At 45.9% G+C, this 25,004-nt stretch overlaps 4 protein-coding genes across 30 annotated transcripts in view; 2 read left to right on the forward strand and 2 right to left on the reverse strand.

Moving 5' to 3' along the window:
• The window catches only part of LOC111067572, a 57,183-nt gene extending 56,114 nt beyond the window's left edge, over positions 1-1,069 (forward strand). For all 19 annotated transcript variants that reach the window (XM_022356723.2, XM_022356716.2, XM_022356722.2 and 16 more), the window contains one exon: positions 59-1,069. In XM_022356723.2, coding sequence (XP_022212415.2) covers positions 59-325 — 267 coding nt within the window. In that variant the 3' untranslated portion in view covers positions 326-1,069. The remainder of the gene's footprint in view (positions 1-58) is intronic.
• A 4,609-nt stretch (positions 1,070-5,678) lies between these two features.
• On the forward strand, positions 5,679-9,953 carry LOC111067507 (purine nucleoside phosphorylase). 4 transcript variants are annotated; one of them, XM_022356601.2, is made up of 3 exons: positions 5,680-6,176; positions 8,501-8,572; positions 8,933-9,953. In XM_022356601.2, the coding sequence occupies exons 1-3, from the start codon at positions 6,049-6,051 to the stop codon at positions 9,786-9,788; spliced, it is 1,056 nt and encodes a 351-aa protein (XP_022212293.1). In that variant the 5' UTR covers positions 5,680-6,048; the 3' UTR covers positions 9,789-9,953. The 4 variants fall into 4 exon arrangements, with proteins under 4 accessions (XP_022212294.1, XP_022212293.1, XP_022212295.1 ...); XM_022356603.2 differs by lacking the exon at positions 5,680-6,176 and adding an exon at positions 6,561-6,825; XM_022356602.2 differs by lacking the exon at positions 8,501-8,572 and having other exon boundaries at positions 5,679-6,176.
• Positions 9,954-10,984: 1,031 nt separating this feature from the next.
• The window catches only part of LOC111067494 (supervillin-like), a 58,906-nt gene continuing 44,886 nt past the window's right edge, over positions 10,985-25,004 (reverse strand). For 4 of the 5 annotated variants that reach the window (XM_041594071.1, XM_041594072.1, XM_041594074.1 and 1 more), the window contains 6 exons: positions 15,194-15,335; positions 14,613-15,126; positions 14,387-14,544; positions 12,289-14,322; positions 11,981-12,228; positions 10,985-11,919 (listed from right to left, as the gene is read on the reverse strand). In XM_041594071.1, the coding sequence (XP_041450005.1) occupies positions 11,680-11,919; positions 11,981-12,228; positions 12,289-14,322; positions 14,387-14,544; positions 14,613-15,126; positions 15,194-15,335 (3,336 nt within the window). In that variant the 3' untranslated portion in view covers positions 10,985-11,679. Of the gene's footprint in view, positions 11,920-11,980; positions 12,229-12,288; positions 14,323-14,386; positions 14,545-14,612; positions 15,127-15,193; positions 15,336-15,662; positions 15,913-25,004 lie in introns of those variants that run through there. The other variant, XM_022356585.2, reaches the window with a different exon arrangement.
• LOC111067498 lies at positions 18,696-22,635 on the reverse strand. Of its 2 annotated transcripts, none has more exons than XM_022356589.2 (2): positions 22,461-22,635; positions 18,696-20,427 (listed from the first exon to the last, which is right to left on the reverse strand). In XM_022356589.2, the coding sequence occupies exon 2, from the start codon at positions 20,256-20,258 to the stop codon at positions 19,308-19,310; it is 951 nt and encodes a 316-aa protein (XP_022212281.2). In that variant the 5' UTR covers positions 20,259-20,427; positions 22,461-22,635; the 3' UTR covers positions 18,696-19,307. The 2 variants fall into 2 exon arrangements, with proteins under 2 accessions (XP_022212281.2, XP_022212280.2); XM_022356588.2 differs by lacking the exon at positions 22,461-22,635 and adding an exon at positions 20,609-20,821.

Consider the following 25,004-nt stretch of genomic DNA (forward strand, 5'->3'; position numbering starts at 1 on the left):
CAGACTCAGATGAAAAACCAATGCTTTACACGAGCTAATCCTTGGTCTTCTCTTTCAGGTGGGGCACTGGCTGATGGGCATCGAGCTAGAGCGGTATATACCCGTCTTTAAGGAGCACAATGTGGAGGGCGGAGCACTGCTCACCCTCGACTCGAAGGACTTCAAGACGCTGGGTGTGTGCGGCGATGACAAGCACAGGCTGAAGAAGCGCTTGAAGGATCTGAAGGCGAACATCGAGAAGGAGCGCAAGGACATGGAGCGAGAGCGTCGCGAGCGCGAGAAGGCCATTCGCAAGGCCGAGAAGAAGCTGGCCAAAAAGAAGTAGTAGTTGAATTCTCTAGTTGAATAAGCATCAAAAAAGTAGCCAAAAACCAAAAGCATACGCAGTATATATGTATGTATGTATGTATTCTATGCATACACACACAACACATACAAACACACAACACACACACACACAATACACGCGTATATATCCAACAGTTATATATACGATACGATAATATAATTTATTTGTACAACACACATACATATACAATACATCTATTATACATATGTATTACATTTTAAACCTATCGAAACCTAATGGAATTTAGTCGTAATTTATTCTAAAAGAAACGTATATGAAAAAGGAAGGCAGCCTGGTGGCGTGTCAGGAGCGATAGGAGAGTAGCAGAACAGGCAGGCAAGGCAACCCATTTCCCAAAGGGTCCAAACCACCAAACCACCAGATAAAATGCACTCGAACATCCTTCAGACAACCAAGAAATCACAACCAAAAGAAGAAGCTAAGTAACACTAACTAAACAAAATGGCGTTGGACTGACTGATTTTTATGATTAATTTACATACAAAAAACAAAACAACAAAACAAAAAACAAAAGTAATTCGTTTTTTAAAAGCCAACCAAAAACCAAAAAAATGAATAATTTTTGAATTGAATGCAAAAACGAAATGCAAACAAGAGATAAGGAATTCGCTGAACAGACTTGAAACGAAACGTGGCACAACAGCCAGCTTCAAATAAAAGTACGATAATGATTAATGATATATAATTAATTATAGCTCTGATAAAATATACATACATATAATAATACCTACCTACTATTGTAATGTCATTTAAGTTAAAAGTGTGTCTCCTCCCTCTTTTTGTTCATCTAATTCTTCGATAATATTAGATATATATGTATGTATGCATACCATCTATGTGTATGTGTATGTGCATATTGTATTGGTCAAGACATCTATGGATTTATGTACTATGTGTATGTGTGTGCAACTATATCTATATATATGTATATCCACACCCTAAAATTAATGCTAAAGTATTTTACTGTATGCTATGCCTGGAAGTCATTTAAGTACTTAAGTAGAGAAGAAGCTATCAAAAATGTGTATGTTTTGCTGTACAGGAAGTGGGCCAGCCACTGAAGGACTCTTCGTCAAGTATAACAGCTACAGCCACAGCTACAAAACTGTTATACCGAAAGAGAGTCTGTAGCGAGTAGCTACTTTCTGTGCGGTTTTAGCAGCCAAATCAATGCAAAATGTCCACCCCAAAATGTTTGTTAAACAGCCAAAAAGAAAGAACGACAACAGCAGACAGTTTCAAAACAAGAGCGATATCTATTCGTTAGCCTAGTAGTACCTATGTTTGGTGTGAGTGCGTGACTGTACCTATTTGTTTTCTGTTTGTTTTTTTTTTTTTTAATAATTTGTATAAATATTTATCGATTATATTTTAGTATTTGTATTTAACATTTTGTGTAATTGTGTTGTGTACGTAGTTTTATTTACCTTTTAATTTTGAAATGTTGCAATAAATCTAGATACATATGAAGGTAAACCGATTGCCTACATTTTCCACAACTTCCACTCCCTCTACGGTTAGCTCCAGCCCCCGTTCGATGGCCACCCCACAACCATACAACTTTGATTTTATCGAGGAGAAACCAAAATTTAGCAACTAGTCCTTGTTTTTTGATTACACAATTAGAATATATAATACTTATCGACATACGTATATAGTACGAATACTCTCTTTCCATCTCTCTCTCTCTCTCTCTATCACTCTGTCTCTCTTTTTGACTTTTAAGACCCCGGCCGGGGCCAGGTGGGTGCCGCCTTCGTGGTGGCGCCCCTTGGAAGCCCATGGCCGGCAGCGCATATTCACCGCATGTGCATTCACTCGTCTCGTCGCAAGTCCTTAATATAGCTTTTGAAAAGCTCGCCTCTAACCAGTGCCACCAAAGAAAAACCTAAACCGTTATTAACTTACAACAAAATAATAATACAAAGAAAATCCTAAATAAAGAATTATGAAATGAAATCAATTTTAAATTCAAATTGAAGGCGCGGCACGTCGTGCTTGCTGTCAGCACTTCCGCAAATTACGGGAAACCATGCGAACCAACCGGTTCACGGCGACACACGCGTGCCAAGCCGCCAAACGTATTAAAACCAAAAACAAAAAAAAGATACAAAGATATATTGTTATTTTTTCGAGAATGTTTTTCAGTTTAAGTTTATTTTTGGGTAATTGTTTGTAAGAGTTTTTTACACCATAAAAACAAAACCAAAATATATAATAATCAAACCAGTTGAAAATTCGTAAAGTTTAAACAATTAAAATTATAGAAAAAAGAGTAATTTTTAGCTGATGCCTCGAAATTCTCAAAGAGTAGGGGCAGACAGTCGCATATAACACAAACGAAATGTAAAATAACACCTACAGAACACAGTCGTGCCTTTTTCATTGCGAAAAACCGTCCCAGAAACCAGAATTGCCGAACAGAGGAGGACCATTGCCAAATCAAAAGAAACAACAACCAGATAAATGTATGGGGTCCTGTGCGCCCGATGACCCATCGATCACCATTCCCGGGCCTCGTCCCCCGTTGTCCTCTTCGTTCTTTGTCACGAATACGTTGAAACATTTAAATGCCCCGCAAATGCCTTATTCAAGAAAATTAGATTACCCATTAGATATTCAACATTTATTCAGTTTTGCTTGTAGATTTCGAAACATTTTCTAAATATTTTTATTTGTCTCTTCCGTTGGTAAACATTTTAGCAAGCAAAGTTGTTTGGGTTGTGTGGCCTCGATCTATAGGATGGGGTGCGGTTTGATCCATTGGGGGGAGTCTGTCGATGGTGTTTCTATATCCTTCAACCTGTTTCAGAAGAACTTATTTTTCCAACTAAAATATCAGTGGTTAAACATTTCTTTGATTTGGTCCCTTTTTGGATTCTTGAGTTTCATTTTGTTCCTTACTGTTGAGTTAGAATATATATATTTTGTGTGCCTGAGACTAGTATGTGTTGCCGTATAATATTAAATTCTATATGTTATCAGAAATCAGCAAACCGTTCTAATTCATCTAATTATATTGCCAATTATTGTAAAAGTTCATTTCGAAACAGCTTTTCACTCAACAGCATTGCAATTGCCGCGACTAGGAAATTATTATTCAAGAAAAAATTGCAATTAGCGAAAGTGAGGCGAATCGAAATGGAATTCGCAGACAAAAAAAAAATCTTACAAATCATGGAATACGGAATATAATACATCACAAAAAACAGTGCTAATAAATATACTCCAAAATAAATCTAAATATGACTTGAAATAGTTGTTTACTCTATATTTAATCTGCCATCTGTCTGCGTTGCACAGCAATAGGCACACATAGTGGAGTGGAGTCGAGTGGTCGGTTTGTGTGCACCGCAGACGTTGTTCAATGATGCCGCCTAACCAGAGAAAGATTCCCACTTTGGTGTTTGCTGTGTGCGCAGGTCAATATCTTTGAGATTTCCTGTTTTCCTATAGCTGCAGCGCAACATGCCACCAACACATTCACACACGAGCCACTACCTCTTGGAATATTCCACAGAAACATGAATGGAACATATTTCCATTGGAGTTTTGGGTTTTCTTATCATCATGGAATTTTCCACATCACATCTCTTTGGTGGCCTGCATCTGCATCGTCTTGTGCAGAGGTCAATGTTGATGTGTCTCCCAAATTGTGTGTTGTTTTAGAACGCGGGAAACTCAATAGGGGTACTCAAATATTTCTTCAAAAGAAAGAGTATTCGTCAGCATTTTTGTTATTTATAAAATAATCTATAAAGCGATTAAATTTTATACTTTTGACGTAAGCAAAATTCATCAAAAATAGAATATATATTTTCAATAACAAGACTTGACAACCGAAGAGTTTGTTTGTTTTGGAACAACTTAGATTGGAAGTGTGTGTAGGGTCTGTTTGGGGCATAGCAAGATAGAGAGTGAGTTTGCTGAGACCCATTCGAGACGTTAGGCTAGTCAGGGGCTTATGTAAACGTCTGCTGGTCGGCCTGTCCAGTCAAAATACGAGCGTTATTTTGCATTATCAATCTGATAATGATTGCATTCCGCGCGCGATTTCTACACTCGTAAAACCCATAAAGTTGTTTACTGAATTAAGAGCTGTCGCTGTCGCTGTCGGTGTCGGTGTAAGGCAATGCCTGGGGTCACTGGCACTGTGGCTCAGATCACAACAACACGCGTACCCCCCACGAAGCGATAAGACAATTGTGCGTCTTTCTTATCACTGATGCTGGAAGAAACTATTAATGGGAAGGAGAAATCGAATGGGTTTTGGCAACATTCGTGTAGGAAAAAGAACCAACCATTGGCAACAGTCACTGGTGAGGTGCCTCGAGGGCTGTAGTTTCCTGTAATTGATTTCTTATCTGTGCTGATGATAGGGTTGCCTGCTGTTGCTGGGTGATTAAACATGCATTCTGTATTACAGCATGTCTGGGGTTGTCTGGCGGGCAGCCCTAGAAACTGACGATCAAGGAAAACTTTCCGCCTGACTAAATGATAAGCATTGCGAAAGGTTAAGCAGGCAAATAAAAATGTATACATAGCTCTCGGCCAGTGGCATGTTTCGAATATTATGTTTAAAAATAGCCTCATTACTTTCTGATGATTATTATGTTTGAAGATCAAAAGTTCCAAGTGAATTGGGGCTTGGCTTTGCGTTTGAGTGGACAAAAGATTTCTGTTGGATTTGATTTAAGTTGCAATGATTAATATAACTTTCTTTCAGTTTCAGGTCTCACTTAATGGTGTGCATTCCCTCTTTCTTGGTCGTGGAGAAATGCATTCACTGCCGATTAAGTCATAAATGACTTTACCATTGATTGCACAAACCCACGGCGATATCGATGAGTCCATAGCAAACAGAACAGCTCATATTCTTATCGTTCCTGTGTGCATGTGTGTGTGTGGCTGTTGCGGAACCGAACACATCAGTAAACAAACACCTAATCAAACAATAAACACTAAAAGTGTTATTCCTTCTTGGCTTCGTATGCCTGACGTATGTATTTTGATGAAATATTTAAATTCGCTCAATTCAATTGATGTAGTCAAAAGCAAAAGCAAAGCCACAATTCCGGCAATACAATATAATAGTACCTACATACTCGTATATATAAATTGAATGCTGAACAATCAAGCAGCAACAGCGACAGCGCAGCAGCAGCAGCAGCTCAAGCGATCCCAACAGATTCTTTCCTATAGAGGATGTGCAGGCAGAGACGTTGACAGCAGCGACACCACTCACTCGCTTCGCTTCGGTTCGGTTTGGTTCGGTTCGTTTATAAGACAAACTTCCAGGCGGTTGAACCGTTCATTCAAGTAACATCGCTCGAGCAGTCAACACTAGCCGATAATAGAGATAGCCGATTCGGGCCGCGCAAAAAAAAAACCCATTAAATACTCAGCTCTGTGGATCGTAACGAGAGTACAAAAGAGATTCCAGTTCCTGATTTTTAAATTAGTTTGGAATTTGTTATTTTCGAGAGCAAATCAAAAATCATAAGAAACCCGCGCAGTCCGATTTGAAATTAATTTGCAACGCGAAATATTTACATAACCAGTAGAAGCAACAGCAACCGGAGCAGCAGCAAGCAGCAGAGCGGACAGAAGGTCAACAGGCGGACAGGCAGACTTATATAATTGCAGCACAGACACAAGAGCCTTCACATCCACACACAATGACGGGCTACAATTCCAAAGGCGATGTGGCCACCAGCAATGGCAATCATAGGAACGGACACAGCAATGGCAACGGCAACGGCACCAGCGACAGGCCGGCCGACGACTTGGCGCAGGAGAACCAAACGTAAGTGCTCGCAGACGGCATTCCTCTGGAGTCCAGAGGAGCGAAAGATGGTTCGTGAGCCATCACTCACGCCACCAACTCGTTAAGTTCAATCAACTATAATTGAAAGTTCCAATAATTGTCGGCACATTGCGTAGCGAGCGCTTAATACGCTCTGGTGCCACCACACAGACCAGACCACTTGCTTGCCACACAAGTCCTTCTTCTTCTGTAACGTGCTCCTTCTTTTGAGGTTTGAAACCAACTTTGCAGGTGTCCACCTTCCCTGTGCTTTGACCCTGTCTGTGACCCGCTTTCATGGGCCGAATCGATATTCCCTTGGGTTTGCAGTTAGCCCCTGTTTGCGAGAGTAGGCCATGCTATTCGTTTCGCCTGGTTTTATGTTTCCGTTGTTCCTAAATATTAGTTGCCTCAAGCACACGTTTCGGCCTGGAATATCTCACAAAATTCGAAACAATTCTCCCCAAAATTCGCTGGGCTCCACTCTTCTGGCATTTGCTGTAGCACAAGTACCAACAAGCAGAATGTGTTCGCGCGACTGTTGCGGGGGACCGGGTGGCTCCCAAAAAGGTGGCAATACGTGCACGGATAAGAAGACCAAGGGCCTCAGCGATACCGAGAAGGTGATACCCACGCCGCAGAGTCTGCTGTAAGTTAGCTACAAATCTGCACGCCCCCCAAAACCAATCTTGGGTCGCAAAAGGACCTTTCCCCCGACACAGTCTAGTGGGCCTTGGCATACACTTAACACATTCAGTTGTAGTCCAGAAACAAAATTACATTTCGGTTAATTTCACTCCTAAAATGTGCTCCAACGATTGCTGTTCGAATCCAAAGGGGAAGGCCGGTGATAAGACCGATGCACTGTTGCCCAAAAAAATAATTAGCGTTGTACCCACGCCGGAGAGCCAGCTGTAAGTCCGATCTTCATAGCGTCGAAAGTTTAGTTTAAGTTTAGCAAATCACATGCAAATGCTGCGATATGGGATGGCACTGTCCTTGATCTTGCCGCTGATATCAAGAAATTAGCTCAGGCCAGATCGCGCTGGTTTTTGGTTTTTTTTTTTTGGTTTTTTTGTTTTTGATTATAAATTAAGACATTCCAGTATGCCAGTAGCCGGGTCCCTGGTGCGGGCTTATCAGCGTGACTTGCTGGTTGGGGAGCAAGTAATTAAAACCTCATTCGAAACATCTTCAATCTGCATATGATTAGGGCACCGGCGACAACACCGCCGACCAAAACGGTGTGGTCTTGTCTATCGATGGGCTGGCTGTCCAGGCCAGGCCAGACCATTCCTATTCCCCTTTCCAACAACACGACAAGTGCCACTTACAGATAAACGATAGCGCTTGCCGACTGCTTATGCAAGCTGTTTGCTGGCCCAGTTAACAATTGAAACGGCTCTCGCTGATTGGCTGCCAAAAGCGGGCGTGTTCCCTGAACTTGACATAGGCCCGCGTCTGGCCATAATCTTTGGTAGTTCCAAGGCAACAGATACCTGCAATTGGCAAATTGTTCGATTATGAGGGGGACTTTCACCTCCAGGCCCCCGAACATGTTTATTGATTAATTTTGAAACTTGTTTCGAAACACTCGACCGCTGAATATGGATGAAGCGGCGAAAAGTTTTCCAAACTATCCGCAAGTCGCGTGTTCTGGTCAAATTTCCATAAAATCAATTTTATTAACGAATATCTGGATTATATTCGTATTATACCGAACGTTTAATTAGTGTTCAATTTATGCAAACTTCTGTTCCGTGCGGTGCGGTGCCGTGCGTTGCGTTGCGTTGCCTGTTTTTGTCATTTTAATGACGCACTTAAATTTGTTAAATATTGATAATGGCATCATCATCTGCGGCTTATCAGTGGGGAAAACAAGTGATGTATGATGAAACGAGGGGAGATGACAGCACGTGGGGGGTTAAGGGTTCAGTTTCGGCAGGAACATCTTTACCGGAATCCCACCATCATCACACATATTTAGCTCAAGTTCGGACGCGCTTAACCTCGAGAAAACCCAGTTAATGAACGCAGCAATCAAAAATAATTGTGGGTACCAGCGCCAGCTCACCCGATAATTAATCTACAAATTCTCGGCAATTAAGATAAATATTCGTCACAATCTTATAATTGCTCAGGAAAAACACCTGCAGGAATATTGATAAGCTTCACCTGGGGGGGTAGCGGAGGTTTCATTCTTATCTTACCAATTTGTGGACATTCGTTTTCAGCTTCATACTTCATAATGTATAAGTATTATTAAACTTTTGGCATCTTAACAAAACAATGCAAATTCATCGTTCTCTTCTTCAAAATTGCAGCAATAATGGAAAAATCCAATGCTCCCTTACGCCCGAAGAGCTGAGGGCATTGCGGGTGCTCAACGAAGACACGTTTGTAGTCCAAATTCTCTACCTAAAGTATTCATTGTGCCGTCTCCGGTTCCACATTTCGAGTCTTTGTTGTGTTCTCGCATCATCAAACTGATTGAATGTCAATGTTTCGCATAATTAATATCTGTTCCGATAATAATTCGATTCATCTGTACTCTGGGAGAGAGAAGAAGATACATACTTCTATCTTTCCCCAGTCCATTTTCTATTGTCGAGGCGAGCAGATGAGCTGCCTTGCCTCTCTCTCTCTGTCTACCATGTACTCATTCATTTCTGTCCACTCTCCACTTTAACCTCTTAATTGTGATTCTAACTCCGTTCACTAGACATTAACTAATCCACACATCCGACTCTTGGCAGGTATCCATATGAGGTTATCCAGGAAATCGCCGACTTCATTGTGAAGGGCGCTGGCATGCGACCCAAGATCGGCATCATTTGTGGCTCGGGACTCGGCTCGCTGGCCGACATCATTCAGGATGCCAAGATCTTTGAGTACGAGAAGATCCCCAACTTCCCGGTGTCGACGGTGGAGGGTCATGCCGGCAAACTGGTCGTCGGCACTCTGGAGGGCGCCATCGTGATGGCCATGCAGGGACGATTCCACTTCTACGAGGGCTATCCCCTGGCCAAGTGCTCCATGCCGGTGCGCGTGATGAAGCTGTGCGGAGTGGAGTATCTGTTCGCCACGAATGCGGCTGGTGGCATCAATCCCAAGTACGCGGTGGGCGACATCATGCTGATGCACGACCACGTCAACATGCTGGGCTTTGCCGGCAACTCGCCGCTGCAGGGACCCAACGATCCTCGCTTCGGGCCACGCTTCCCAGCCCTGGTCAATTCGTACAACAAGGACCTGATCAACAAGGCCATCGAGATCGGCAAGTCCATGGGAATCGAGTCGAACATGCATGTGGGCGTGTACTCCTGCCTGGGCGGACCCACCTACGAGACCATTGCCGAGCTGAAGGCGCTCCGCATGATGGGCGTCGACGCTGTGGGCATGTCGACGGTGCACGAGGTCATCACAGCCCGTCACTGCGACATGAAGGTGTTCGCCTTCAGCCTGATCACCAACAAGTGCTCCACCGAGTACAGTGACAAGAAGGACGAGGAGGCTACCCACGAAGAGGTCATGTCCGTCGCCAAGAACAGGCAAAAGGCGTGCTGTGAGCTCGTCGCTCGACTGGTCCGCGATATCCACGGACAGTCTTAGGCATCGAACGAGGGGATTGCGTTGGAATTTAAATTTAACAATAGTTAATTCACTACAACTTGCATTTAAGACGCAGACATTTCACGGATTGTCCCAAAATGTACAGTATAAGCATAGAAAATAGTTTAAGCTAAATTATAAATGAATACATAGATCTAAAACAAACTCTATCCTGGTTTGTCATTTTCTTTAAAGGGAGATTTTTCCCCATCACAAGATGGCGTTTAAAAACCACGGCATACTTTTGGGGTTGGTTTTTTGGTAAAAATGTATAGAATACTTTCAGGCTGGTCGTAAAAACTTGAGGGTGGTTGTTGTACAACAATTACAAAAACAACTTATGTTGTACAACAATTTTATTTTTGTTGTACAACAACTTTGTTTTTGTTGTACAACAATTTTATTTTTGTTGTACAACAACTTTGTTTTTGTTGTACAACAATTTTATTTTTGTTGTACAACAACTTTATTTTTGTTGTACAACAATCGACAACAACAAGGCCGCGTGTTTTGTTTTGTTGTTATCTTCACTCCTTGTGGGCCGATCGGAACGTGCGACGGCTTCCTCTGATCGGAGCAATGTCCTTGATGTTATGGGCCCTATCAAGGATCAAGGATATTTTCATACCTACTTATACCTACTTTCATACCTACTTTCTTAGCCATTTCTCTTCCGATCTGGCCGTGCTATACCTTTTTGTGATCGGCAGGATGTCCCCGACCGTATGAAGGACATTAAGGATATTGCCTTTTAGTCGCCAAAGCTCCGATATTCCTCATCCGATCTGGGCGTGCCGCACCTTCTCGCAATCGGGAGAACATCCTTGATTTTATGGAGTCCTTGCCAAGGACGAAGGATATCAAGGATCCAAATATTAAATTTTCTCTGCTATTCGCCATGCCAACATCCCCGATGGAGTCCTTATCAAGGATCAAGGATATTTTCCCCAGTCATCTATATTCAGATTTCTCGGCGTGTGATGGCTGGCTGTCATCGGAACATTGTGCCTGCTTTCGTAAAGTCCTTATCAAGGATGAAGGATATTTTCCCCAGTCAAAAATATTAAAATTTTTCGCTGTTTGTGTATTCGATTTCCATCCTTGATAGCGTCCTTTTCAAGGATCAACGATATAGTCGCTTCTTGTGCCCAAGCAAAATAAATCAATCAAACAATGCAGGAAATTAAAATATTTAAGTGTTATTTAATAAAAAAATAATAATTAAATGTACGTAATCGTTTTTAACATAATAAAAACACAAATACATAGGCCATAGATATTAAATTAGGAGAATAAAGCTAGCACTAAAATGATTTCGAAATTTAAACAATGAAATAACGAGAGCTCGTTGCTTTTTTTCTTTTTGGTGTGTGTTTGCGGAGATTGAACAAATGCAATTTCGTTAAATCGTTCAAATAATAATAATACAGTAAAATAAAATAATTTTAAAACAAATCAACTTAATATTATGTACAGGTAAAATCGATGGACTCTGAACAGATGCGTTGAGTTGAGTTGGTTGTCGAATGAAGCGATTTGAAGTTATTTATTGCCTGGCATCGTGCACTTGCATAATAGTCGTGCAGTGTCGCCTGCTTGCCTATATATATGTACATACATATAAAAGTTTATATATCGAATATATGTATATGTATGTATCGTATGTGGTGTGTGTAAAATAGAGAGTACATAGAGGGATATGCGCACGTGTGTATATGATACTTGTATAGATATATGTATATATACTATGGTATATAGTAAGCTATGTCTGTGCCCGTTGCAAAAGCATCGCCGCATACAAAAAGTGTGCTTAGAAAAGTGTGTGTGTGTGTGTGTGTGTTTGTGGTTTGTGATTGTGTTCAAGTCTATATGGTTGCATTGTGCCTCTCTCCTAGAACAGGCCCCGCTCCTTCTTCAGCTTGGTCTGCTTCCAGATGGGCAGCTGCTCGAACTCCGCCCGGCTACAGCCGAGGGCCACCTGGAAGTCCTCGGCATTCAAGTAGACCTCCAGTCGCGTCGGCTCCACGCCCTCGGGCAGTGGTCGCCCCTTGAGCACCTCCAACGGATACTCTGTCTGTGTCATTTGTGCCAGCATTGTGCTGATTTCGACGATATCATCCGAACGGCCATCCTAGGGAATCACAAATATGAGTTAACAATTGCCATCGGAGGTTTCGCTTCAGCCGACTCACCTCTACGTTGATTTCCCTGACATCGGCACGCTCATTCCATTCCGGAAAGAGGGCCCTGAATGCCAACGGCTCTAGGCCGGCCCAGACCACCTGACCTTTGACGCCATGGAAGGCTTCCTTCACGTTCTCGCCGTGCTTGGCACGCCAATAGTCGACGGCCGTCTCGAGGGCAGCGCGTCTCTCTGAGATCCAGCGATTAACACCAGCCCGATTGTCATTGGTGGGGCTGCTTCTCTCATCCGTATTAACTGCAAACAAAATGCCCAATTAATGCATTGCCCAGACTACAAGAACGATGGAGAACTTACTCTTCACATCCTCAAGGGGCCACCATCCCATCCAGAGCCACAGCTCGTCGCCATCATCCAGCAGGAAGATGGTCGGCTGTCGGGCGTTGTAGAGTTGGGCCTGGCTAAACGGGTACGGACTGTGCATATCCTGGCACCGCAGAGGATCGCTCAGCTCCAAGGCCTTGAACACTCCCTGGGTGCTGGAGAAGTTGAAGATCCTCAGCTGGTAGTCGTAGGATTTGGTGGCCTCCAGCAGGCTGCCATAGTCCGCGCGCTGCTCTCCCAATCCCAAGGCCTTCTTGCAGTCCTCGCTCTCGGCTCCCTCCGCTACCTCGGTGAGGATGGCCGTGGCCGCACTCTCACAACTGAAGAGATCCTTGGGCAGTTGCTTGACTACCTCCTGGGCAGCCTCCAGGGCCACACTCCGCGAGTGTGGGGCGCTCTTCGCGCCATGCCAGACGATTACGAGACCCTGGCTGCCGTGGATCATGAGCATGGAGCTGCGGGATCGCAGCTGTTGCGACTGGCAGGCCACTTCCTTCAGCAGCGTCTCCTCGGGTACATTGCCCTGCAGCTGGTAGAGTCGCCACTGGTTGCGCTTCTCCAGGCACTGCTCCTTGCGTCCGCGGTGCTGCCACAGCTGGCGGAACAGACGCACGAAGGCCGTGCCCTCGTCTCCCTGGGCCACCAGCAGCTGGGAGCCCTTCTCCTTGTCCAGTTCCACAGTCAAGAGAGCGGCGGCACCCTTCTCATTGGCACTCGAGTCCTGTCCCTGCCACGTGAAGTAGACGCAACGATCGCGACCGACGGTGCTCCGGTTGGACACCTTTCCGCTCAGCTCTCGCACGGTCACCGATATCTGGTAGATCCAGCGCACAATGTAGCTCTCGGCGGAGTAGAAGTGGCCGTAATCCTCGCGCGCATTGGCCGCATCGAAGTTGAACTCGTGTATCTGCCACTTGTCGGTGGACTTGGTGATGACATCGAAGTGCCGCATCGTGTCGTTGTCGTAGTAGAAGTTGCCGCGTCCGAGGTTCGACTGCTCCAGCACCAGATTGGGCTCCTGGTAGGGCTCACCCTTGTGCAGGGCCGCGCCATTGAGGGCGCGCACCACATGGACGCCGTTCGCCAGGTAGTCCTTCTCCAGATCCTCCCGCTCCAGCTCCGGCCAGTCGCTGAACTTCTCCTTGAACAGCGCCGTCTCCATGTTCTGCGTAATCTTGCCGAGCACGCACCAGTCCGGCCGTTCGGCGCATCGCTTGGCGTACGTGGTGCTCTCCCGGCGACCCACAATGGCGACGTAGTTGAGGGGATTCAGGTAGCACTGGGCATAGTCGGCCGAGTCCTTGGCCACAAAGTGCTCCTGGGCCAGTCGCATGGCTGCCCTCTTAGCATCCGACGAGGCGTTCTTGCCATTCCACACGTACAGCTCGCTGCCAAAGTCAAAGACGAGCACCTTGCGGGTGTCCAGCATGTCCACCTTGGGGATGCAGCCCCAGTACTTGTCCAGGGGGATGAGGGCGTCGTCCTGGAACTCGTAGATCTTGTTTGTCTCGATCAGACTGCTCTCGAACACATCGTCCTCGTCCGCATGGCCGCATTCGGGAATCTCGTACGGCTCCTCCTCTGGCTTGCCGAGCAGCTTCCAGAACTGGCGCCACTGGCGCTCGTTCACGAACTTGCCATCCGAGAGGATCACCTCCTGGCTGGCCGTGCAGCCCAGATCCTTGTTCTCCACGATGGCGGCGCAGATCTTCTTGCTGCGCGAGATCTCAATGACGTTCGCAAAGGAGCCCACATAGCGATAGAGCTGGGAGCCCGAGACTAGAATGAAGCAGTCGCCGCGATTCAGCGACGTGTGGATGGGCGCCACCAGACGGGTCTGGACATGGGTGCGCCCCTTAACGTGCAGCAGCATCACCGGCTTGTGGGGCAGCCACATCTGCTGCAGTGGCAGCGAGGATGACCGCAAGGCCACCGCCTTGAAGTCCTCTATGGAGGCCAGTCCGGCAATGGCTTCGGCAGCCAGATTTCCATTTCCATGCTGTCCAACTGTCGAAAACGGAGCGGGGAAGAGGATTAGCAGGGAATTGATTAGCGTGTGACTGGCACTTACATGACTCCAGCTTGAGACGCCGCATCTCCCGCTCGGCCACTCCTGTGCGCAGTTCCGTGTACTCCGATGTGATGTCGCTGCGTGCCGCCAGGCTCTTGAGGGGATTGCGGGCAGCACGACGGCCCTTGGGTCCCTGCACATGCCGTTTGCTCACCAAACTAAAGAAAGGGGAAATCGCAGTTTAGATTCTGAATGGCATGGGAGACTGTTCTTCTAAGGAACTTACCGCTCTGTCGGCTTTATGTCATCGAAGGCACTGATCTCCACCTGTGCGCTCTCCTGCTGCTGTGAGGCTGTGGCTGTGGGCTGCGTGGCAAAGAAGTTCTCGAAGGTCTCCTTGTCGTCCAGCCGGGGCACCTGTATCCTCGCGCCCACATTTGTGGGCGCCGCCGCACTCTTGTTGTTGGCCAGCTCCTTGTTCTGCTTGGCATTCTGCGGCGAGCTGCGCTCCCCATCCGAGTCGGAGCTGCTGCTGTTCGAGCGGCTCAAGGTGGAGATCTCCTCCTCGGGATTGACGCTGAGGCTGCGCAGCGTAGTCTTGGGGTTAGCGCTGCTGCTGGTCACCATCATGGAGGGGCTCTTGGCCAGGCCCAGTTGCGGCTGATTGGCACTGCGCACCTCCAGCATGGGGCACTTTTTGGCCGCATCGTTGGTAGAGCGCTCGAACTGCAGCTCCACGGGGGACTGGGCCTTCTTCTGCAGTCGTCCAGCGACTGTGAACTTCTTGGCATCGGTTTGTTCTGCCAAAAGAAAACAGAGTGTGAGAGTGGAGAACCCTCACAGAGATTCATATTAATTCCGGCTTACCTATGCGCTGCTTCCAGTTCTCCGAGTTGGATTTGAGTTTGCCCAAGCGATCGGAGACCTTGCCGCCCTCGAGGCTGTTGGGTATCAGTGGCGAGGGTGGCAGCGGCTTGTCCGACAGCGAGTGGGCCAGAGAGAGCGACTCCTGCAATACAGAGTAGAGTATTCGATTCATTCGTGATTACATTCACTTTCAAAACGTTAGCCCACGCTCTAAGCCCCAAATTTTTGAATTTCGAATTTGAATTGCGCATTGGCGCATTTATAAAGAAATTAGCCAAATAAAAATATGTATAATGGGCCCATAAATATGGCCAACAGTCGCGTTCGAGGTGGCCTTATCGGTATAACCGGGTTACCCCACACTTTGCGGTGACTCACACACAATCATCACTTGCTTCTGGCTTCTGTTTTCCGTTTACTGTTTTCGAGAGAAAGAGAGAGAGAGAGACATTTAGGGAAAAGCTCTTACCAGTTTAACTTTTTCCATTTGCAGCCTATTCCACCACTATACCTAATTGTTTATTTGTTTGTTTATTCAACTTTTACTATTCAATACAGCTGCTGGATGGGCGGGACACACCTCAAACCTCAAGCCTCAAACGCTTTAACGTTAAGTACGCTCCATTAGAGACCAGAGCCCGTGATGACAAATCAAACTGACTACGACGCACACAGCTCACAGATCCACAGAATGGATGCGCAAATGTATCTGGGGGGCTTGCACCCAACACAATGCCAATTTGGCGACTGGTTAACGCGCTTGGCGCTTGGCTAATTGCGCACCTGGCTGGAGCGCACACCCGAAGCGCGGGGAGAGAGAGAGCGAGTCACAAGTGAGAGAGCGTACGATTAGATAAGGGGGCTTTTGGAGCTATGTACCGACCCCTCCCAGCACTTGCTTTGGTTTGGCTGGGTTTGCTTTTGCATTCGTTCAAAGCAAATAAATTCACAAGCTGTCAATACGGAAGAGAACCAACTCGTAAATGGATGTGTTTACACATCGCATCGCATCGTGTTTGAGCATAAGTTATATGATATGGAAGCCCCCGAAATATTCCCCGTATCTTATCTGAAGTTCATGCATCTGTATCTGTGTCTTTGGGTGAAGTTCACCCACTTCTTATCGTGCTCAAAGGTAGTACAATAAATAGCATAAGTTTTATCTTGAATTATGCAATATTTAGGAATGTTTATGCTTATCCCACTTCAACCCCATTTCAGTATCAGCTACGACCCTGGCTAGGCCCTTCCAGCCCCTTGATGCAATTCTATTATCAAATAATTGTGCACTACTTTTATTGATAATTATCTGTTGCACATCTCATTGCCAAAGAGACAGCTTTGTGCGCCCTCTTCAGTGGAATTCTCTTGAATTTCAGCGTGTGTCATGCCATCAATCTCCCTCTCTCTCTCTCTCTCTCTTAGCCCCAAACACCACCATGAATCAATCGTGAATCACCCAATATAAATTGATAAAACACATACACGAAATATGGGTAAAAGCAGGCAGAAACCAAGTTGCTAATGAACAGGGAAAACAAAGCGCGACGACGGCGAATATTCGATGGATTTTGATGGCTGGCTGGGGCTGGCATGGGAAACCAAATCCGAGTGCTGGTGCCTCCAAAAAGGTAAGAGATTCTTTTGTGAAGGAGCGCCCCCCAAAAGGGGAACCTACCTTAGCCAAAAAACCACTCATCCAAAAGGTACAAATATCATCAAACAAATGCCAATTTATTATATTTTATTGACTGTCTGACGCTGACGCTGTTTTTGCGTGACATTTGAATTGTTGTTGTTGCTTGCGCAGCAAATATATATTTGAAACTACTGAAAATGTTAAAATTAGCATATGAATATGCTCATTTGTTGTTGTGTTTCTTTTGTTGTTTTGCAATGCGGAAAAGGCCATAGCGAATACGAATCAAATAGGCCAAGTTAAGGTGGCTTTTTGGTCAAGTTCAAGTGCAGAATGTGTGGCCAGAAAAGCCTCAACATTAAACTGGAAATATACCCAGTCGCAGCCATCCAAAACCATTAGGGCTGTTCTTGATTCAATTTGATTGGGGAGTGGCTAATTCCACTCGCGAGTGCCACAGACAGAGTCTGGATTGATAAGCCCGCCGCTGTCTGTTGTGGTTTTCCATTGTCGTTTCTGTGCCAAGCCACAGATGATTGCAACAAGTGTTGCAATGTTCCACAGTTCATTGGCCTCCGCTGAAATGCCCCACACCTTTCACCGTAGGGTATGCCATCGATAGGAGTATCTCGGCCTCTCTTTATTATTTATCTGCGCTCCGTTGCCTTTGGTTTGCCATCAAATCAATCAAAACGAGAAGGAACGTGTGAGTCGCTTCTAAAGACGCGACTCTACTTATACCCGTACTCAGTCAGTATTTACATTTTTGAGCATATGATTTTCAGAATTTAGAATTAAAAAAAAAAATTTACATATTACATTTTTTTGCTACATCTGTTATCTACATCTACATCTACAATGTATATTTTACATCTAACATGTAGATTATAGATGTACTATTCATATTCTACATCTTTTCCGCTAGGGGTTGCTCGCGCACTGAACGCGGCAGAGTGTGCGAGCGAGAAGGAAAATGAGTTGTTTGGTCGTTGACTGGAGGGGGCAGGGGAAGCAACAGAAAATTAATTTCTTCATTCTGGCTATAATTATGATCCGATCTGATTCAGATTCGGCAGTCTGGTAGGTATGGGCATTCTCTACGATACTGCGTTTCTAGTTTTATCGTATCTTTAAAATTGTGCCTGCCACAGATTTTCGTCCTTTGTGGGGGCGGAAGGGGGCGGAGCGAAATTCTGAAATACACTTGTAGCAGTGGGATATCACATGAGTCTGGAAACCAAATTTGGTTGCCCTAGCTCCTATAGTTTCTGAGATCTAGGCGCTCATCGAGACAGACAGACAGACAGACAGACAGACGGACAGACGGACAGACAGACATGGCTATATCGACTCGGCTATTGATGCTGATCAAGAATATATATACTTTATGGGGTCGGAAACGTTTCCTTCTCTGCGTTACACACATCCACTTTTACCACAAATCTAATATACCCCTTAACTCTTTTTTGAGTACGGGTATAAAAAGCCACAGCAAAGGAATTACCTCATCTCTCCCTCTCTCTGCCCCTCTTTCTCGCAGCTTCCCAACGTTTCGGCAATTTATAATTAATGAAAGCTTCATATAACATTTTGATTTGCGTCAATTTATTTGACAAATTGCTGGCTTAGACGTCGCGAAGACACGCTTCGATGATGCCACTTTTGATGCAAAAAATGTACCCACAGAAATGCAAAATAAATAACCGAGCAGCTGCTGCGACCGTGCAGGCAGGCAACTGCACTGTTTGCTAGAAATAAATAAAAATAAACAACTTTTTGCAGTCGCATTCGATTGCTCCTCTCTGCTGCTGCAGCTGTTTATACGAAAGAGAATCGCCTGTTTGTTTGTTTGTTTGTTTGTTTGATATACTCGCAATTATTGCTTCGTTGTGTCGTGTATTTTTGTTGCATTTTATACAGTTTTCTTTTAGTTTAAGGCATACATTTAATCATAGATATAATACTAGAAATTCATATTCATACATATTTAATACATATTTAATTTGCGATAGGATCGATATAGTTATACATATGAGATGATGCATCGCCATGCTATGTTTAACCCCAGAGACAAAATGAGACAAAATTAACATATATGTACATATACATATACATCTACATAACTGACGGCTAAATAAGTACTGGGGAATCGACTGATCTCTGATGCTCCGCAGTTGACTTTGCTTTGTTTAAGTTTTTATCGATTAAACAAACAAAATGCATATGGAAGCAGCAGGCGGGGGGTGGGGCTGCATAAACTATATGAAACTATAGGAAGGCGTGGCAAGGCGACCCCCCCTCCCCGCCATTTGTGAGTCACAGCGCAATCGCGGGGAACAAAGGCGACCGAGGGTACGATTAGGATGGGGCAAAAGTCTTCCGGGTGACCCGATTTTGATTTCGATTCCGATTCTGACTCATGGGCCATGGGTGGATGGGAGGTTGGATGGCACTAAGAACTGATCTCCATCTGCCTCATCGGGTGTCATTCACATAGGTGGCCTCCTCCACGCAGGAGGCCAGCTCCTCGTTCAGCAGATCCGTGATGGAGTAGGCGGACAATGGCCGCGAGAACCTGCGCTCCGAGAGGATGTCGTCGATGCTGGTGACGGGCGAGAGGCTGTTGCAGTCCGCATAGAAGGAGTGCGGCTCCTCTGCGCTCCTGGCAATCACCTGGAAGATGTCCTCCATGCTGGACTTGAGGCACAGCGACGGCGGCTGCCGCAGCAGCACTGGAGACGCTGGCTCCGGCGAACTGCTGAGCGGCGAGGCAGTCGAGGGCGTGGCCGAGGTGCCGCGAGTGCGTCGAACCACGGGCACCGTCATCGGCTCCCAGTCGCTGTGCGAGGGGGACGACTTCTTGGAGGGCTCCTCCTCCAGCTCCTGCCACAGTTGCATCGCCTGCTCGATGTGCTGCAGCTGCGCGGAGAGCTGTGTGGCGATGCTCGTCTTGCGGGAGGCGCAGGGCGTGGAGTCGTGCGAGTCATCGCTGGCCCCAAACATCCGGATCTCGGGCAGGACAGGCGATACCCGGCTCACCTGTCGCGTGGCACCCGTCTCGAACATGCGTGCGATTTTGGTGACATTGCTCCGCTTGACTGGCGCCGGCACTGCCGGCTCCTCCCTCGCCGCTGTGGACGTCTGCCGCTTGGGGTAGACGCGTGTGACGGGCTTCCGCGCCTTCTGCTTCTGCTTGGTGGCCGCCGCCGCCTCCTGGGCCTGGACGTGGCAGCACAGCTCGGGCCCGTAGCAGCGATGGTACTTGTGGCGATTCGCCTCGTAGTCTGCGTCCGCGAAGCGCTTCATCCGCACCAGGGACTGGGGCAGCAGAGTGAGCAGCACATAGGTGACCAGCAGGTAGGGCAGGCATCCCGCCCACTCCCAGGCCATCTCCAGGTAGACCATGTAGTCCGTTGTCACGTCCATCGTATCCGTCGGATGTTCTTATCACAAATTAGTTTCGCTTTCGACTGGTCTGGTTTATTGGTTCACTTTTTCGCTCGTTTCGTGCTTTTGATATCGTGTGCAGTTTTTTTTTTGTATATTTGTATTCGATAAGCGGCAAATGTTAATGTATTATGGCATCACATTCACTCTACACAGGGAACGGTTATATACAATATACAATTTACTTATTACTGATTTTTCTGGCATTCTTTTTAAATCTTCAGAGGATGGGGAAAACTGTGCAAAATTTCTTCAATTTTGCAATGTTTTCCCCTGGAATTAAATATCCTGGCTCTCCCCACTCCACTCGCCCACTCAGCCGCACACACCTTTCGTCAAGTGCTGTCCGCTGCACTTTGCCATTCGAATTGCATTAACACGCGTATTTATGTTTTTAATTTTTGTGTATTTTTATCGCCGTCTGACATCCGATACGAGTGTCGTAGTGTCCCCTTGCTTCCCGCCACGCAGACCCGAGAGCTTTACGAGCATTCGTATTAATTTTGCAATTTTTTGTGCGGCGTTTATTTATTTTTTATTTTTTATTTGTGTTTTCTTTGCTAGTGGACGCGCTTTTTGTATTCCGTTGCGCCTTCGCGGTCGTTCGTTCTCTTTGGATCCCCGTCTTGAACTATGCGGTGACGCTGTGGCGCTGCGACGGCCCCCCCAACTGCAGCCCAAAACTTAACGAAAGCTGCGCGCGTCGCTTGTCTTCTTTACGCCTTGCCCTCGCTCACTCTCTCTCTCTCTCTGTTGTTCTCTCTCTTTCTGTTGTTCTCTCTGTTTCAGCTCTCTCTGTGCTTTATGATGCTGTGCTTTCGTTCAGTTATTGGCCTCTCGCTCTGACCCTTTGCGGCCTGTCTCGGCTGCACTTGCGCAGAATTCTCTTCTGTTCTTCGCTGTCTCTCCGTTTGGCCGTTCGGGTCCCTTGGGTCATGTTGCTGTTGTTGTGGGCTCTCCGCTGCCCGCTGATAAGCAGCTGCGGGTGGAGAGGAGGCAGCAGATGCAGTCGTGAGAGAGTGAGAGAGCCAGAAGATGTGCAACTTTCATTTCAATGAAGTTCTTTGATGATCGCAAAAGGAAGGGAAAGGAACTCTGTCTTGGTTGATTGATGGAAATTGGTTGGAAATCTCCCAAAAGAAAAAAGGTTCCCCAAATCGTTTAAATTGCAGCATCGGAAAATAATGCACTAAATTCACTATATCTTTCACGGGGAAGGAAAAGGTGTTGTTCTACATAGAGTGTATAATATTTGCATGGCTTTCCACATTACATACAATTTCTCATCGCCGTTTATTTGCTGGGCTTTATCAGCTGCGTTGTTGCTCCACCGAGAGAAATGACTGCGACATATGCAAACAGCTCACGTATGTAAATAAACCAAATATAGAACACGAGAAACAGCCACAACGAAAACAATCATGGCAATTACAACAATAGCAATGGCAATAGGAATAGCAATAGGAACAAATGCCTGCTCTGATGCCCCTTTGTGATTTATGGGAATTTATTGCTAATTGTTGACTTTGCCTTAGAATTCTTGACCTTAGAAAATTGTGTCATCTTTCTGTAAGATTTTCCATCTAATATATTTATCTGTAAGATTTTCCATTCTATTCAACTATATGCTCTATAAGTTTCCCATCTATTATATGTATATGTATTGTAGGGGGAAAAACAGATGCCCCCTTACATTTTAAAGCACTTTTCGGTCTAAGTAAAATCAAATTGAGTTATTTTTGAACAATTTGCGTGGGTTTTTGGTTCTGGCTGTGGTTCTGTTTCTGTTTTGACGATTTGTAATGGCCAAGCGGATTGCGGTCACATTTGATGATTTTGTTTTTGGCTATCGCACTTTTGAGAAAGTTGCTTTTTTGCTTTCTTGGAGGTGCCATAGTCGGGTGGGTGGATCGCGGATAGGTGGATAGGTGGATCGGTGGCTCGGTGGCTCGGTGTCTCGGTGGCGCGTGCGAGTGGACAAGTGGAATAGCCAGCCTTGTAACACTTTTTGTATTAAAATATATTTGGATTTTTCATATTTCGTAATAATTTTTGAACATTTTTTCACCTCGAAGCGAATGCTAGAAAAACTATGAATAAATATTGCAAGCAGCTTCCTGCTGCTGCTGCTGCATTTGACAGTTGATGTTTATGCAATTCAGGAAATTCACTTCACATTACTTTTTATGCAACCCGAATGGCAGGCTGAGGCTGAGGCTCCGACTCTGAGAGATCGGATCGGTAGAAAGAGCGGGTTTTAAAACTAGAGGCGGCGGCACGGGACGGGGACGGGACGAGGACCGGGACTCTATTTATAGTTTTGCGCGCTTATCAATTTTAATGTCAATTGCTGCAACGGCAGGCATCAGCAGAGCAGCAGCAGCAGAGTAATACTCGTAAATGCATAGAGCTCTAATAATAACAATAAAAAAAAAGATCAAGTGGAAAGGAAATTAACGCGAGTGCCGAACCGATCGCCACGAAACCGCGACTGTGAATGGATCGTAAGTTACAGTGCGAGAGACTCCAAAAGCTTGCTCAAAGCCGGCTCTGGAAGAGCCCCCACGAGAGAGACCGATCTGATGACGAAGTGGAGGCGGTGACTGCTGCTCTCCCAAGTGCCGGGGGAAAAGAGAAGGCAGCAGGAGGAAAAGGCCTTTTGAAATTAAACTAAGCGTAATAAACAAGATCATTGTGGGGACAGGGCCTTCAAGAGGAGAACAAAGGAAGGAGAGAGGAGCAACTACAAAGAGAGAGAGAGAGAGAGAGAGAAAGAGAGAGCTGCGGAGCACTCAACTTTTGGAGCAAAAAAAAGGGTCTGGGCCTGGGCCCAGAAATTCCTCAGATGAATCACAGCCCGAATGCAGGGCCTAACGCGAATTTAATTAAATCCCAACTAAAAATAAATCAAGTTCAGTTCATCACCATCATGCAGAGCAATACAATGAGGTAATTGTCTAAAAATTCAATAAGCCAAGAGGTACAAGTGCTGACAAGTAGCTGACAAAAAAAAAAGAGATACAAAGATACAAGAAAAAGCGAAATGAAAGAGTTTTTACTAGACGACATGACAGCCACCTTATCGGAATCGGAGGGCAGCAAAGAAAATAAATGAATCACACAGAAGGCAATAAAAATAATCAGCAATAAGCAGGCGGCCAGGCAGGCAGGCAGGCAGCGGCGGGCAGCAGCCAGCCGCATACTTGCAGCTTGTAGATACAAGCAGCACAAAGATACAGATACAGAGATACACGCAAAGGAAACGGAGAAGCAGCCTGTGATGGGGATGGGGACGGGCACGGAGGGGTACAACGATATGGCCGCAGTTGATTTTAGAAGTTTATGGAACAACTTGGGGCTACTGTTGTTGTCATTGGCCGCTGGCTGCTGCTGGCTGTTGCCTGCTCCCTGCCGGGGCATGTGGCATGGACTAATGAACAAGTACAGCAGCAGCAGAAGCAGCAGCAACAATAAGAATAATGAAGTAACCAGAGGACAGGCAGAGCAAAAAGGCAAACAAAAAATTGCAAGTATATCAAATTTACAAAACAATTTACAACAGTCTGAGGCATGAGGCATGGGACATGTGGCGAGGAGGCGAGGAGGCTGGGCGGCAGATGAGCACGTTCAAGATCAAGACAGAGATCAAATGCTGGACCCCGAGCCAGCCAGAGAGCTCTGCTCGTGGCTCCTCCAGTAACAACAGCAACAACAAAAACAAAATCTGCTAGTTAGAAACAGAGCCCCAACCCAAACCCAAACACAAACCCCAAGACAACCTTCATGGCATGCTCCTTCTCTTTGCTCAGTTTGTAATTGTTGCAGCAACGACTACGCCCGACCATGCTGCTGCTGCTGCTGCCACACAGCCCACAAGAGGCAAGTTTTGAGGGAAAATTATGGCAAAATGGAAGTTGGCAGCAGCAGGACAGCAGTACAGCAGGAGGAGAAGCACCAGTGAGTGGGCTGCAGCTCCACGAAGAGGAGTCCCGTCTATATTTAACTGGGATGCTGCTTCCACTGCGACTCCTCTCTCTCTCTCTCTCTCTCTCTTGGATCTCTCTCTCTCCGTCGCCGCTGCCCTTCATTATTATGCGCATTTTCATGCTGCAGCCGATCGCAAGCTTGATAAATTGTGCTAAATTATATGAGACCAGACCTCTTTTTGCGCACACTTTGGGGACACAACGTCAGCCCGAGATGGCCCGACTAATTGCTCATACGCCACCTTGATTTCTGCTTTTTGGGATCTCTGCCAAACAGCGCATGAAATGCGCAGACTTTTCCGAGCATCAGAGCAGAGCAGAAAGAGGAATACAGAAGCAGAAAGTCATCTTAATTATTAATAAATTGTAGTCTAATGGACGTCAAAATGATGTCTTGCCGCAGCATGGAAAATGAGGGTAGAACGGTGGGGGTAAATTTGCCTTCTTCCCATGCTCTGTTCTGTCACTTCCCATTGACCTTGTCCCACTGTACTGCTGTAGGCTTGAGGCGGCATAAACGTAACGAAACAAACAACAAAATGAGAAGCAAGAAGCTCCACTCCAAGTGGCATGTAATTCGCTGCCAACAACACTTCAAAACTCATTTGCCTCGCCACAGAGTGGGGTGTTGTGCGGAGTGCGGAGTGGGGAGTATATTTTGGAATGGTGTGTGGGTCAGAAGATCGCTTTGACATGATTTCCTCACAACATTTCGCTCTCTCTCTCTCTCTCTTCATCT

Source organism: Drosophila obscura, unplaced genomic scaffold, assembly GCF_018151105.1.
Source record: "Drosophila obscura isolate BZ-5 IFL unplaced genomic scaffold, ASM1815110v1 contig_1, whole genome shotgun sequence".
Classification (NCBI taxonomy): Eukaryota; Metazoa; Arthropoda; class Insecta; order Diptera; family Drosophilidae; genus Drosophila; species Drosophila obscura.